The sequence below is a fragment of the Drosophila innubila genome (assembly GCF_004354385.1).
Source record: "Drosophila innubila isolate TH190305 chromosome 2L unlocalized genomic scaffold, UK_Dinn_1.0 4_B_2L, whole genome shotgun sequence".
Taxonomy (NCBI): domain Eukaryota; kingdom Metazoa; phylum Arthropoda; class Insecta; order Diptera; family Drosophilidae; genus Drosophila; species Drosophila innubila.
Genome location: NW_022995372.1, coordinates 1065592 through 1082823, shown reverse-complemented (window position 1 = coordinate 1082823; position 17232 = coordinate 1065592). Strand labels below are relative to the sequence as shown.

The 17232-nt window shown below is 33.9% G+C and overlaps 1 protein-coding gene and 1 long non-coding RNA gene across 2 annotated transcripts; one reads left to right on the top strand and one right to left on the bottom strand.

The window, feature by feature from the left end:
- Positions 1-1174: 1174 nt before the first annotated feature.
- On the top strand, positions 1175-2063 carry LOC117780251. Its single transcript, XR_004617068.1, has 2 exons — positions 1175-1716; positions 1791-2063. It is a non-coding gene; the product is annotated as an uncharacterized LOC117780251 (long non-coding RNA).
- Positions 2064-15804: 13741 nt separating this feature from the next.
- Positions 15805-17006, bottom strand: LOC117780249 (techylectin-5B-like). The gene is made up of 3 exons (XM_034616700.1): positions 16859-17006; positions 16212-16805; positions 15805-16157 (listed from the first exon to the last, which is right to left on the bottom strand). The coding sequence occupies exons 1-3, from the start codon at positions 16987-16989 to the stop codon at positions 16040-16042; spliced, it is 843 nt and encodes a 280-aa protein (XP_034472591.1). The 5' UTR covers positions 16990-17006; the 3' UTR covers positions 15805-16039.
- Positions 17007-17232: the final 226 nt, after the last annotated feature.

Below are 17232 nucleotides of genomic sequence, written 5' to 3'. Positions count from 1 at the left end.
TATAATATGGTTCATATATATTACATATTCAATATTTACTTATTTTATATTTATATAACTAAATAGAATTAAAAGCTGATTTGTCGATCTGGCGTCATGTTCAACAAAGCAAAAAAATAGGACAGTTGAATAATCAAAATGCCTGTATACCTAACTATATTAAAAGAAGAATATATAATTGTAATTAATATGTATAATATTATCAATAATAACATAAGTACGAAATTAAAATAAAGCTATGATTCGAATACTTTTAATAGTGCAATACAATATGCTTAGCTCTCTAGATATCTTTCTTAAATATGGTTTTTTATTTTCAGGAAATATTAGGATAGAGCTAATTCGCAACACACATATATTTATAGTTATGATTTATTTATTAATGATTAATAAACCACAAAACCAATCTCTTATTTTATAAGTCGCAAGATTTTTTTTTAAATAACTCAGTCTTAATTTCGCGTTTGATCGAATCGAATGCTTGAAACTCGCAGTCGCAAGAAATTAACTATAAAATGAACATTAACATTTTGGATTTACCTTTTGATATTCTAATACATATCTGTGAAAAACTTGAATCAGTCGGGTACAAGAAAAAATTTGCCACAGCACATCCAAAACTGTGGGATGTATTTGCTTATTGCAACCGAAAAGAAATTAAAAGTGGTATTGACTTTGTCCATAAAAGATATTCAAGACATTGGAATTTTTATTTAGATTGGTGGGGTCCAAGTCTCACCAAAATCGACAATAGTGATGATAAGGTTGACTCAGGAGATTTTATGGAGGCCGCTGCTAATCTCTGTCCCAATTTAGAGCACATAAGGTTGTGCTTCACAAAAGAAAATATTAAGAAACTTGAAGAAAATTTGCCAAAACTAATAATGATTAAAAAAGTTGTATTGAAATGTTGTCAACAAGTGTGTGGTAAAAAAAAACTAATTATATCGTTACAAAGCTTAACACATCTACGTTCTCTACACTTGGATTTTGTTGTAAGACTTAACAAGAATGAAAGTAAGTCAACTTTCCATAAGAAGAATCATTTAATAATTTTCTTATTTTGCAGAAAAGCAATTGAACAAATTGATTCAATTGGAAGAATTATATATAAGTTTTATAGCAGCCGAAGACGTGTGTGATCTATCCACATTATTTGGACATATTCGTGTGTTACGAGTCACCTACCCGAATAAAAAAACGTTTTATCGTCTGGCTGAACATTGTAAAAATCTGGAGAAGCTTCATTTACACTCCTCTAACTCCTTCCTTGTACATTTTCCGAAACTTATATACCTCAAAATATGTAATTATGATTATAATTTTCGCAAGTTAAGCAGCCGATACAATAAGCATTTACAAGTTCTTGACATGAATTATTTATCTTTGGACGCTGAAGTAATCGCACGCTTAGCTGAACTTCGTGCTCTCAAACATCTCATCTGTTATGATATACCATCACATTTAGTATATCAACTTGCCAAAATACCACTAGAGAAGATATGCATCAATAAAAAAATTACCCAAATCGATATTTTGCGATTGGTGAAAGAGTGTTTATCATTAAAGGATTTGACTTGCGATTTTGATAAGATTGATAATGAATTTCTTCCCATTCTATTGAATACGTTGGAAGTGAGAGGATTTCAACCAGATCGGCCATTCGAGCTAAATTTGTCAACCTACATTGAAAATAAAACAACTTTTCTGACTAAAGTAAATACAATATGCTTTAATAAAGCAGCTTTATACAGAAAATAATATTTAGTTAATTCTTTATTTTATTTCAGCTTGGATCTATTCCGAATTCAACTCTTTTGAACTTACAATTATCCCGTTAACTACATCGGTTTTTGACAATTTTTATCTTCTGAACTGATTGAAAACAGTCTTAAAATTGGCTTTCATTCATTTTAATTTTTTTAGATCTTGTGCATAAAACTATAACCGCTGAGTGTAATAAGTTGTTGAAATTATCCAAACAGAAGGCATTTTATAAATAATTAGCCTAAGATCTTTTATGTATATTTATACTATATATTTTTAATACATCCATAAATCAATACCTTCTTATGATTTAATAAACCACAAGATTGTTCTCCTGTCAGTTTGGAAGATTTGATAGAGATTAATGCTTTATTTTGCCAAAATTTAGATCGCATGTGTGGTCCCGTGTCTCAACTGTTAGAGTCGCCGACCTATCACATAACTAGAACTACAGATTGAAAAAATATCTGGGTTCGAACCCTGCCATGTTAAAAAATCTGTAACTTACGTTTTCTGTTAGCTCTTGAAATTGCACAGAAAATGCTTAAGGTAGCATGTAGCGTGTAAGATATGAAGGAGATGAGGAGGGGAAGGAAGATGTGCATCTGGCAGCGACAACTGCCGGAAGTAATAGCAACATAATCGATTTGATGCTGCAGCTTAAAGCCGGGCGACGTTTGCGAGGGGGAGGAAAGAATTGAAGGCGGATTGCGGATGTGGATACGGATGCGGATGTGATTGCAGCCTTCGCAGGAAATCATTTCCAACAATCTGAAGAAATAAGTGAGTTGAGATAGATATTGTAAAGCGTATTCAAGCTGAAATCTAAGCACAATCGGAATTTCTATCTATTGCCACAGTCTACAGAGAGATAGGAATAAAGGATATTGAAGGAATGTCAATAAAGTTGTGTTATAAACTTGAGCTCCTTGACAGAAGCTGATTATAAAGTGCTGCAATAAGCTACTTCCATTAAGAAATATATTTGTTAATTCTAAAGTGGGAATCCTTCTGTTCCAAACATGAGATCCTGAAAGAATATTAAAGAAGGAGAAATGTTATGTCTGACAACCTTCTGCACCTATAAGGGATACTTGAAACGTAGAGAAAATATCAACTAGTTTAGTAAAATTAACCACAAATAGTTTATACATTTTATATGCACTTAAAAAAAATTATTTTTATTAAATTTCAAATTGAAACTCTAAAAATAACAACAAAATTGTTTTTCTCTAAGATAAGTAAATTCTACTTGATTGAACTAAATTTTTTTGTCTCTTCAGCTATGAATTCAAATATATTATAATATTGTAAATTTTAATTGTTAGTTTAGCAATCATAGGCAAGTCTATATCAGAGATATTTTGGCTAGAAATAATGTCAAATTTAAAAACATTGACATTGAAAAGCCGACCCAAATTTTCTTACTTTATGTAAACTTAAATTAATAATTTTTATTTGTCTGTCAACTGTTTTAAGTCAACGTTAAATAAATTAACAAATAAATAAACTTTTAAATGTATAAAATATTAAATAAACAAATTAATTAATTCATTTATATACTCTGTCCTTTTTCGATATAAGTATTATTTAAGGTATTTCCAATAACACAAAACTCCAAGCTGATCTTTGACTTCGTAAATTTATTTTTCTCCCTTTCTCTCTCTCTCTTTCTATTGGAAAAACCTTAATTTGTCATAGATAATGCTAGCAAATATGTAATTTACAACCTAGACAGAATCAGACTCGTAAAGTTGTCTAGACGTTTGGGGCCACAGCTGTTTGTCAGCGACATTTGCCAAAGTTTGTTTAACCTCTGACCTCCCGCTGGTTCCGCCCTTCCCTTAGCCACCATTAAACCGATGACAGCAGCTGACACAAATCCAGCCAAGTTAAAAGTTAAACAAAACTGCCTCTGACTCTGCTGCAATGTCTTATGCGGTTTTCTTCCTCTCTCTCAGTCTCACTCTCTGTCTCTCTCTCTCTCTCTCTCTCTCTGAGATATGTTAACTGTCACGTGTTAGAGTAAGAAAATACAGATAGTATGGTAAGAGTTGCAAGAGTAAGACTAGCAGATACCCTATATAAACTAATAACTTTTGTAAAAAATTTGAAGTTTTTGAAGTAGTGTCAAGGGAAAAATAACATAAAGAGAAAATGGACAGAGATATAAAAAATAGATGCGAAATCAAATTAGAGGCTAAATTATGACAACATTTATATTCCGCATTAAAATCGGATAAGATTTGACGAAGTTTTGACAGTTTAAAGTTTTTGAAGAAATGTCAAGGGTAAAATATGGAAAGTACAGAAAAAATGAATACTGATGGAATAAAAATAGAGTTTTTCAATTTTAATCCAGAATGAAAACAGATGTCATATTATGACAAAATTGATATTCCGCAAGGATTTTGGTTAAGATTTGATAAAGTTATGAAACTTTGAAGTTTTTAAAGACAAATATGGAAAGTATAAAAAAAAATTAGTGATGGGAAAAAATTGAGTTTGTTAAATAATGAAAATATTGACATACCTCAAGAAAATCGGTTAAGATGCGATAGTGTTAGGACAGTTTTGAAATTTGCATACCCGCTTTCGGGTCGTGCTATGCTTACAGGGTATGACAAATTGCAGCAAACAGTTGTCAGCTGTTGCAGCTATTCTTGTTGTTATTGTTTTAGTGCCATTATTTGGCATAATATTCGCTCGCGAGACGTTGTCGTCATCAGTTTTGTCGCATTTTCGTTGAGCACAAGAATCATATTGTAAGGCAGAGGGACAGAGAGAGATGAAGAGAAAAAGGGGGAAAAGGAGGCAAGCAACATCTTGCCAGGTGAACTCTTTGCAGTTGCAACATTAACACAATTTCGCTCACCTGCTGCTATCTCACTTTCTCACTCTTACTCAATTTCTTACTCTTTTTTTTTTTGGCCCCTTTGGCACTTTTACATTTTAACATAATCATAAATTTTTATGCGTCCCGCCCTCTGCAAGCAATGTTTGTAACTTCTTCTTCTTCTCCCACACTTTTCTCTCTTCCTCTTCTTTGTAGTTGCTCTCGACTACACTGAAAAAAAAAGACCAAATTCTAAAGCCAACTACATTCATCTTACGTATTTGGTTCGTGAAATAAGACAATTTTAGGACCGAACTACTAATATTAAGAATATTTATCTTAAAAATCTCAGTTCCTAATGTAGAAATTAAATTAAATTAGAAATCTTAATTGTTAGGAAAATATTACTCGCTCATTCAAACCATTCGCACAGCCCAAACCATAAGACCTAGGAGGCTGAAATTTTCACACAACATAGCTGAGACAGTTTTATGGGACGGCGTTGTGTGAAATTCGAAGGAAAAATCTATTTAAGAGAAATATTTTTCATAATAGCAGATAAAAATGTATAAATATCAAAATAAAGCATCAATTAAAATATTATAAATTTGCCCATTTCTTATTATTCCTATATTTATATAGGAAGGATTTTTTTGGTCTTATTTGAAATGTTCTTAAAAGCAAAATGTGTTTTCTAACTTTAAGAATTTTATGTTTTTATACATTTTTTTGACCAAAATTCTAAGTTCTGAGACCAAAATGTTGTCCTTGAAACATTTTGTTTGTTATCAGTGTAGTTTTGATAGTTGCCACCCTCGTTTTGTGGCACTTGTTGCACACACGGCGCACTCAACAAATTGCTTCTCGTCCTCGACTTCAACGCCGATTCCCTTGGCCCGGTTTTGGGTGCTGGCCTTTATCGTAATCGTATTTTCCTTGAGCTGTTTCCGTTTCAAATACATTTTGCGTGCTTGTGGCACGTTCCGTGTGGCAGGCATCACGTGGCGTATACGTAATGTCTTCATTGTGTATACAACGCTGCAATTTATTGCAAATTTATGCCGCAACCAATCAAAACAAAACCAGAAGCTGCATCACAACCATTTACAATCCCTAGTTGCCACTTGCCACATGCCACATGCCACACGCCTCGCATTGTGTGTCAATGCAAATCCAATTGACATTGCAGCGACATACCATCTTCCTTTTCTTCTTCTTCTTCCTCTTCTTCTTCTGCTCTCTGTCACTTCGATGGGCATTCAATCTTAGTCAAGAATTGTGATGGCAACACACACACTTGCAACGTGTTGTGGCAACAAGACCAAACAATTTTCACAGCTCACATTCAATTCAAAAACTGTCGAGCACTTGAGAAATCACATCCTCTAATCTGTATCCAATTGATTTCAAGCAGCGTAATTTGCGTATATATATTAACAAGAGAGAGAGAGAGAGCTAAAGAGAGAGAGAAAGAGAAATAGTAAGAAGAATATGCAAAGAACACACTAAAAGATAGAAGGAGTTTAACATTAGTTTTAAAATATTCTATATGAATAGATTAACATATAAATAGTTTGAAAATAGGAGATGTAAATGTAAAGTCATAGATATTAATGCTTAAACTAAATTGGAATATAACATATAAATATATATATGGATTGATATTGCTTATAGATTTATTAATGATTAACTTTTTAACTTTGTTCTTTCTCAAGTATGTTTCTCTATTTCCGAGCTTATTTTTATAAAATCTATATATATATATCACATATATAAATCCCTTTGTCCAACCGACTGACAGTGTAGAGGCCAATATTTATAGATTTTTGAGGGAATTCGTATTACGCATATGCTATGTATAATTGCATATTTGTGATTTATTTCCTATAATGATTAATAAACCAGAAGTTTAATCACTATGTAATAGCTCTCAAGATATTTTAAAACAATTACTTAGTCTGATACTCGCGATTGATCGAATCGAACGTTAAACACTTGCTGTATTAACCGGAATTAATTAGCGATAAAATGGATATTAACATTTTCGATTTAACCCTGGATATTTTAATACTTATCTTCAAACAACTTCAATCATTGGATGATAAGATAAACTTTGCCAGAGCTCATCCAAATCTTTTTAATGCATTTGTTTATTCCAGTCGTAAAAAAGTTCAAAGTGAAATTAGCTTTTTCAGCAATAGAGAATATATCAAATATTGGCATTTTTATTTGAATTGGTGGGGATCTAGTGTAACCTCAATTAACAATAGATTTAATTGTGTTGACTCAGGAGAATTAATAGAAATTGCTGGTAAATTCTGCCCCGATTTGGAGCACATATTTTTTGTGGTTTCAGAAGAAAATACAAAGAAACTTGAAGACAATTTGCCAAAACTGGAAATGATTAAGGATATTGAAATGTATATATATTTAAAACGGAATCGTATAAATAACTATATTTTTAAATCCTTGCAATGTCTAACAAAATTACGTTGTCTAAACCTAAATGCCAGTGTATTGAATAAGAATGAGAGTAAGTAAATTTAATTTTTCCAGAATTTTATAATAATTCAATTTATTGCAGGAAAGCAATTAAATATATTGATTCAATTGAAGGAATTGAAGATCGGTTCAATTGAAGCCGATGATGTTACTGATCTCTCCACTTTACTTGGAAATTTAAGTAAATTAAATGTACATTGTATTGAGACAACAACGTTAATTAGTTTGTCCAAACATTGCACAAATCTGGAGAAACTGATAATAGGAAACTACAAAAATTATAATAGATCCTTTATTCCATACTTTTCAAAGTTGATATACCTGGCTTGTGTTAGATCAGAATATTACTTTGACTGGGAATTGGACAGCCGATACAATGATCAGCTAGAAGTTCTTGACTTAACGTATTTAATTGTGAAAGATACATCATTTGTACGCCTAACTGAACTTCGGGCTGTCAAAGAACTCGCCTGTCGGCCATGTCATCAAAGAGCCTGTCATGTACTTCTTAAAATGACATTAGAAAAAGTACATCTGACAAACCCTACCCAAATTGATCTATTGAGACTGGTCAAAGGATGTTCTTCCTTAAAAGTTCTTAGTTTTAATAATTGTGACATCGCTGAGGAATTCCTTCCCAAACTATTGTCTGTTTTGGAGACAAGAGGCTTTCAACCTGATCGGCCATTCCAGCTCAATATCGAAACTAGCCCTGATGACAACTTGATGACGCAAGTGAGTAAAATATCTTTTATATTAGATGTATTTTAAATTATTTATTTTTTTAGCTTGCGTTTATTCCAAATTCAGATATATTGCAAATCAATTACAACTATCAACGAGTCATTGGTGATTGGTAAAATTATAAATAAAATTATCAAGTTGAGATCTTGACTTAAGAATAACTGTAACATACATTTAGGCGCTTACATATTTAAAAACGTTCTTCGCAGTGACAGGAAAATGTAGAGTGAGGGGAATTTAAAACGATTTTTAAATTCATTTTAAGGAACAAATGAAATAGGAGAAAGAATATTTGAGGCCTCTCTTCGAAGTGTTGGATAAAGGGAAAAGGGAAAGAAAATGGGACGTGTTGTAGTGTTACAGCATATTTGCAATTTTAATTGCATAAATATGCATAAGCCACAAAAAAATGCATATATAAAGCCTGAGCCTGATTTTCTCCAACAAAAAAATGACTCAACACGCAAATGTTGTTAACAGACAGGAAGAAAAAATTAACCTCGAGCAGATGAAATTAAAGCAATACATTCAATTTTAGTTTCCTCCCTTTATAATCTAAAATTCTTTTATTGAAAATTTATTTAAAAAATGTTTTTATCTTGAATTTAATATGTTGTGCATGAGTAAATAATTCGATTCCAATGTAAATAAAATATTTAATTATAATTCTAATTTGATTGTAATTGATATTTTCTATGCTATTTCGCAAAAAATTCACTAATTATGTAGCAAGTGTGATAAAATTACAATTAATACAAAGTAATAACATTGCTCTGACAATATTGAATATTGAATACCCTTCTAGACAATCTAATAATTGCAAAAATATACAATAGATACTTTTGATAAATATATAAGTGGATTGATGAGCTCTTATATTAAGCAATCTAAGCTAAGCTTATCTGAATCAAGAGTGGAATAACAGTCCAAAAAACATGAATATCTCAAAAATAGTACAATAAGCCTCTGTTAGGATAGTAAAAGGGAATTTGAAATTCAAATCGCTTTATGCTCGACTCACAAATTATTCAATTATGTAAATGCAATTGTAAAATGTTATCAATTAAATATGTGGATTCCAAAAGCGTAAAAATATGTAGCTGAAAATATTATACACACGTAATGCTCCTATCTATAAATAAATACATATACGAATATGCTCTTATTTAAAATGTTTTCAGCTTGGATTCGACTACTAAACTCGCATCAGAGTTTGCGAGTTTTTGGCACAACTTTTGCAGTGGCCTCTTGCTGCGGTACGAGTAATTGCCACAAGCTAGAAAACGGCTGCTGTTTGCTTCCAGCTGTGTGGCAAGTAGAGGTAAGGGAAAGAGAGAGAGAGAGGAGAAAGCAGGGGATTGCTTCAACTTTTATGCAGGCTATTGGTAAGAGAAACACAATTCGTTTAGTTGTATATTTTGCATTTAATTCAAAAATTCTATAAATTGTGTTGCGTTTATAAATTGTGTTAAAAGTTGCGCCCATTGCCGGAAATTTTCGACAATCGCCATGCGATGCACGTAGGCAACACAGCAACAAATGACGCACTCTCTGTCGTTGATTTTACCCATACCCCCATCCGCCAGACCCCTACCTCCCCCCTTACCATCCCTTTTATAAGTACAATATTTAGAAACTGTGTGCACACCCGCCCAAAACAATTTCTCCGCGAAATCGTCAAATTTTTATAGTCTTACTATTTTTAAAATTATATTAATTATTTTAATATTATTATATTGATTTTGCGAATGCCTTACATATTTTTCTCCTCACTTTCGCAAGCTTAAATTCTCATTTTTATTTGATGACTAAAAGCAATTTGTATTATTTGTTTATAAAAGCTACTTCAATGAGCTTCATTTTTATGTTTCTCTTTCTATTTAATTTCTGAATAAAAGGTGAAATTCAAGAGCTTTAGTATGCCAGAACTGACATGTATCTCTGTTAAATATTGTCGCTTTGCATGCTTAAAACGTTTAGCAATTATTTCATTTGCCACTCGGATTTTAAATGTGACTCCTCTGACTACTTTTCTCTTAATCCCCCTTTGCCATAATTTCCCATCATAGCACTCATACTGCCAGTCACGATTGTTGTCGGAAACTTTGCAAAATGATTTCAAGTGCATTAAATTGGATGCTTTGCAACAAATGCGACTAATTAAAATGTGGGCTGAAGGCGTGGCAAAGTAGTTAAGCGCCTGTGGTGGGTGTTTGAGGGAATGAGGTGATGCGGTGGTGCGGTGGCAGCAGCATCTTCAAACTTTTTGCGGTGTGTTGAGTTTTGAGTTGTGAGTTATGAGCTGTGGTTGTTGTTGTGTTCACCGTTCAACAGTTCAACAGTTCAACTTGTAGCCTAAGCCCGACTCCTGACTTCTTCCCTGCCAAGGTAAGGAGGCATTTGCACAGACAACCGCAGCAGGAGCTAGAACCAAAGGATGTTGGCAAGTTTTTGTTAAGCATTTTGCACAATTTGTTAAAATAATTATCCATTTTAGCCAAATTCAAAGCGGCAACATTAAAACTTTTAGTTGCAAACTTCAAATGAATTAACTAACAAAAGCTTCGGCTAGACAATGAGAACTCCTAAGCAAGTGAGAGAAATGGCAGAGAGACGAGTAGGGAAAGAGACGGAGAATTATCCCACACACTCCTTGATGATGGCTTACCCTTTAAACAGAACAAAAACAATAACAACTACAGCTTCCGAAGGAGCTAGAGAGAAAGATACTGATGCAATAGAAGTGAGCACAAACTGTGGTTCAATATTATTAAACAGTGAAGTAATCAATTTAATTAAAGCGTTGAATAAATGCATTAATAACAATCGTTAAAGATTTTTTTCAAAATAACTATTATTATTATCATTTCGGGTCTGAGGAGCTCAGCAGAAATTTAATAAGGAACTAGAGCAGATTGTGTGACTCGACTTTGAGATATATTAAGAAATATTTTCGCATCTGTGATGAAAAAGCTTGCGATTTGTAAACCGATTTACAAGTCTTTGGGACCTTATTGATTTAAAACCTCTTATGAATATTGGACAGTTTAATTATAAATAGTATAGGATTTTCTGAAATGCAATTCAAGTACATCTGGTGTCACTGTGCAAAATGTTTACTAATTTCCGGCTTCATTACGCTTAAAACCATTAGCAAACTTTTGAAATGAGTCCTGGGCCAGCGTTCGAAATGTTTCGTTCCCTTTACTCTACAGTAGCATTAAATTTTCCATTTTCCCCTCAAACTTGAAGTCGATGATGCAGCGGGCATCTTTATTTCATTAGCAGCAAAAACTCGTAACTCGTCTCGCGACTTTTGGCACTTTAAACTCAGTTTAACCTACAGTCTTTGTGCTATCTATAAATTGGCATAGATATAGAAATGGGTCGAGACATCTTTGACTTTTAGTTGAGACCAAGGCATGGTATAGGAAGGATACTTTTGGTAAGTGCTGTTAAATCAAACTTGCCGAAATTGTCTAATCTGGCGTGGTAATGGGCCAAGAGTGCGGTTGCCAACTTATAATTAGTGTTGCATACTTTTCGGCATCTCTGCCGAACCACAGAAACCGTCGAAACTCAATTGAAAACTGTCCAAATGCGAATTTAAATACACTTGACGGCGATTTATGTTGCAAACTTGCAACAACTGTGGCAAGAGCTCGAGTAAAAGCTGAAAATTTATCTGGAGCCTCAGGAAGAACAGAAACAGAGATAAAGAGACAGAGAGATAGAGTCTTTCTAGACTCCTGGATTGTGGTCAAACATCAGCTGGGACTTGTGTCTGAGTCTTGAGAGTGAAAAATGAAATAACAGCATGAGCAAACTAATGACATAGAAGATATAATTTTAAGAGATGAAATAATGTACAAGTTGTTGACGACATTCCCTCTAGAAGGGAAACTGCACTTGAGGGCAAAGTACACTGGCAAAAAATGTTCTAATGTCAAGATATTGGTCTCAAAACTAAGAAAATTGGTTTTTATTTATTATTATTTATTGTTGATTTTTTTTTATATAACTTATATATACATATTATTTAACTATGTTTTTCCTTGGCAAGAGTGGGACTCGAACCCTCACTTGCTTTCTTAAGAGGCGACTCTAACCAACACTTCACTTTAAAAAATAATATATTTATTCTTAAACAACAATTTCATATTCTTATTCTTATAATAAGAGCTGGTATTTTAGTATTTGTTAAATATTTAAGACGAATGTTCTTGATTTTAGAAGTTGGACTTTTCTTCAGTGTAGTGTTAGAGGGCAAACAACTTGAGTCAAACTGGTCAATAGTCTGAAATAACAAGAAGACAATAACACTGGCAATAACTTGTAGCATTCGAGTGCCAGTCAAAAGAGTGGAGAATGAGGAAGAAGAAGGAAGAAAAGGGGAGTAGAGGAGTCTCAAGCTGTGTTGGCTCACTTGGCGCGTGGTCAAGTGTTTGACAGCAGCCACAGCTTAGCTTCAGCTTCATCTTCAGCTAGTTCTTAATTAATTTTTATGAATTGCATGAAATTTTGCACAGCAAGTTCAGTCAGTTTTTGGGCAAGTGTTTGTCAAGGGCCCAACAAAACATGAAGGAGAACAAGATATAGAACAAGTTCTAGAACAATGGGAACCACTCGAGTGAAGTAGCAATTGCCAAGATGATGATTAAGTGGAAAGTAAGTTGCATTTAAATATCTCAAGTCAAAGAATTGAGTGGACCGAAGATTTGATACCCTTGCAAATGTATTATAAATTTTGAAATTTATTTTATTATATAGCATGATTATGTTTATATCTACTAAAATAAAATAGCTTAAAAAAGATTATCATAAGAAAGTTATATTTTGATATATTTGTTTTATTATCTTATAATTGTATTCCAACTTAAACTAATTATATATTTCTTGATGTAGATTGATTTTGGTCGATACTAACTAAATAAAATAAAATAATTCCTGAATGTTTTCCGGTCATTACTTTAATAAATAAGGGTGGAAAAAGCAGGAGCTTAGATTATGAGTTGAGATTTCACTGAGCTTTTCTCACACACAGTGTCTGTGTGAAATCTCAAAGCTCAGCGCAAAGCTTCTAAGGCAAATGTATGTTCATACTAACCAATACAGTCACGCACATACACACACACTTAAAGTAACTGCAGCTGCCACTTGTGCTGTGTCCACTTCAGCTGTGCCTGTGCCACATTCGGTGGCATAAAGTCGCTTGAGTGCTGGTCTTGGCCTGGCCAAAATGTATTACATGCATTTATATTAGCTATCGCTTGCAGTTCTCTCTGTCTCTCTCTCTCGCACTTATCAGTTGAGCTGTCTTCAAGTTCACTTGAAAATCAACAAAAATATATATTCTCTAGCTGTCAGAAACAGGCTGACACAATCTTGGTTAGCAGCTGCAACTAAATTTAGTTGCTTGCAACCACTTGAAGAAAGTAAGAAAGTTCTCTGGACATTTGTCAAATGATGACAAATAAGTTGACTGCAAAAGCATGAGAAGAAGAAGAAGTAGATAGCAGTACACTGACAAAATGAGACCAACTTCTAAAATCCAAAACATTCATCTTCCATATTTTGTTCTTACAATAGGACCATTTTAAGACCAAGTTACTAATATTAAGAATATTTATCTAAAACCGCAGGCTTTATACTTATTAGAATAAAAATGTTCAATTGTTGGAAAAATATTAAATATATATTGGAAAAGTATTTTCAAAAATATCAGACAGAACAAAATTTATATATATAAGAACAAAATCTTAAACCTGTCTAACTTTTTTTTTGTTTGTTAATCCTGTTTGGTCTATAAATTAGAAAATTTATTCCTTTACTTTGCTTATATTTGTGTCTTGAAAAATTTTAAGAATCTAGTTGTGTTTTCTAACTTTAAGAATTTTATGTTCTTGACGATTTCATTAGACCAAAACTTAATTTGAAAACCAGATTCTTTGTATCAGTGTAACAACATATGGGACCATTATCAATGGCAGACTGCAATCTTAAAAGGACTCTTTCTGTCTCACTTTTGGCCAAGTTATGAGCCAAGCAATTAAACGTAATTTAATTTGCCCTCAGCAATGACTTGACTCGAGCCAGAAAAACTAATGAATTCCACGCGAAAAGTCAAGTGCCAAAATTTATGACCAAATGCCAAAAGATTGAGAAAGGCAGAGTCAGCAGAGAGTGCGAGAGAGGGAGGGAGAGGGGGAGAGACAGAGAGAGAAAGAGAGAGAGAGAGAGAGGGGCGCCTCTGTCCTGACAAATGTTCGACGTTAGACGTAGACTTAGGAGCTCTAAAATTTGGCAATAAAACTCTCGGCAATTACTGGCCCCGACTCGAGGTTGTTAGATAATATGAAGCAGGCAAGAAGTGAAGAAGAAGGAAGAAGGAAAGTCACTGCAGCTGCTGTCTCCTCTCTTCCCCCTTCTTACCCCTCGCTGATCACAGCCGCATATTTCTTTTGCCTTGGCCCATAAAACATGGCTCAAAAGCATTTCATTTATTCGTTTTTCGTCATTTTCATTTTCGTCGCCAGTTTAATTTAATGAAGACATTTCATTTAGCAGCTTTGATTTAGCCACGCTCCCTCCCACCGCTCCTCTGCTTCTATACTCCCGCTGCTTTAGTCCAGCTTAAAGTTGCTTAAATAAATAAAGCCGCAAAGTAAGCACTTGCAACAACAACAAGGACATGCAACAAAATCCCTTTGATTGCATGACGCAGGCCGTAAATGTTTAAGGGCTATTATTGCAACAATAGTTGCAACAACGGCAAAGGCAACGCACAAAATGATAAGTTGAAGCCAGTGTTGCCAGACTTTTCAGATGTAAAAAGGTTGTTGCTGTTTAATATCAACCAAAACATAGTTAAATTTGAACCTGTTTTTGTCCGGTTTTTACTTTTTGTTTTAAAACATTAATTAAAGTCTACTTTTTTAATATTTTAACATTTGCAATTTAAAATTTCTGTTTCTGTTCGCAGAGAGTAAAATAGCCAGAATAGCTAGCTATAAAAGAGCTAAATTGGCAACACAGTTTCTCTCACTCTTTTTTTGTGGCCCTTTCGAAACGGGAAAGTTGCAGTAGACAAGGGGCGGAAAAAGGGTAGAATGGAGAGGGGCGGCAGTTGGATGGCCGTCATTTATGCAAATGAGGCCAAGGATGCGATGCGTTGCAACTGCCCCATTTAAGCGGCATTGTGCGTGCCTCTGATCGATAATTGTCACTGTCGTCAAATGTGCCAAATGGCCAAATGGCCAACAACGTGCCGAACGTGGTGCCCATGGAAGCAGTCTCCTCTCCTTTCCTCTCCCCTCTTCTCACTCTGCTGCCCTGTCTCTCCCTCTCTCTTGCAGTCCTTCCATCATTCGATTTGCTCTCCGCCGGCTGTTTGACAGGCAAGTTGCAACATTTGTTGCAACATTGTTCGCATCGCTCCACAAATTGTTGCCAAATATTGAGTTGACTTTGAGTTTGATTGGAATTTAGTTGCCGCATTTGAAATGCTTTCCCTTTAACGATATCCATACCAGAGATCATTTATAGACAATCAATCTGTTTAGACACTAAATGAATTTATTGCAAAAACTTGACAGAACTTTATGAAATCATATCCAAGTAGCAGTTAAATAAAGACAGTTTGACTTAAATATGTATCTAATATGGGGAGAAAGGATATCAAAAAGATGTATTACAGAACATTGTGATTTTAAGTTAATTATTATGTTAAAATTTGGTATTTTTTAGTGATGTAAATTGGTGAATTTACAGTACTTTAACCCAAATTAAATAACTTGTTTCGATATTGAGCTGAAATGGACAATTAGGTTGAAAGCCTCTTGCCTCCAATATTTCCAAAAGTGTAGAAACAAAATCCTCATCGACTTCCCAATGATCACAACCAAGAACTTTTAATGTTAAACATTCCATCGCCAATCCAAAAGATCAATTTTCGCTACTTTTGACACATTTATTCCCTCTAATGGCACTCTGATGAGTACATCAATTAAATTTGGTTCACATAGCAATTAATTCTTGCTCCTTATAGCTTTAGATTGTGATTAGATTGTTATTAATCATTACAAAGGAACTGAATCATGAATATGCAAATATATATAAGATTTAAGATATATTTAAATATTAAAGCATGCTACAAGAATTAAAAGTACGCTTCATTTAGAAGTTTAGTAATTACTTTCTTGGCCGTATCATCATTACGGCCTTTTTTAGGGAATACTCCCAACCCCGAAACTCCTTCCAATTTATTCCTTTACCATGGGTTTTGTCTTTATATATGCCGGTCAATTTGCTGTAAGACTTCAAGTAAATAACGCTACAAAACCCAATTAAATTTTCTTCATACCTGTCATGGCAACTTTCGTACCACCATCCTCCATTGTAGGCCTCGGCGCAGTTTTTCGTCCAACGATCGTTATCACGATCATGGGTTGAAAATTTCGTGGTATGCTGCCTCTTGAGTGAATCACCTGCAGTTCCATTGGATCTGCCCAGAGTGTGAAGAGCATATAGTTCATCCTCGTTTCCAATTGCAAATTTCTCATATGTCTCCCATTTCTCAACTCCCTCGAAATCCTCGAGAAGCACAAGTAACTCCTGACTTCTCTCCGCCGTCAGAGCGTGTATTTTATCCAAACCCAAGAAGAACTCGCCATCCAGATCTCCGAATCCCTTTTTGTAGACATTCCAATTTCGATTAAAGTCTACACTGCCATCCACTCGACTCAAAATCACAGTCCAGCCTCCTCCCTGAGTGTGTGCATCGCAAGTCACTTTAAAATGGTGTTTACTGTAGCTGGGAATAAGTATCTCGTAGATACCACTAGGTTTAGCATTGGCAGTTGCCTCGGCACAATTCTGCCCATATGATTTCACATGGTGTAGATGTACTGAATTCATTATATCATTGGACAACTTTCCCTGTCGTTCTAACTCATCTCTGAAATATTTTTATTTTGGGTTTTAAGAAGATTTTACACTTAAGAGACTTACCTTAATTCGTTTAACTGAGAACTAATTGAAAGAAACGCTTTAGTCTCATTAAACTCGGAGATATGAATAGATTCACAAACTAATTCATATGAATTTATTATTAAAACTAAGCAAATTATTTTCAGCAACATTTTTGTGACTGTATTAAACCGAATTCTATCGAAGACTGAACTGAAAGAACTTTTTATAGCAAATTCTACAATGGGTTATCATTTATTACTCTGCGAATATTAAACTCATAAGACTTTATATTCTTTGCATAATATATGAGGGTTATGTCTTATATCTGATTTTTATAGTCTGACTGCAAAAAATGGCAATTACAAATCTGATTCAGTTACTTTTTGTCAAGAAAACGTTTTTAAATTTCTATT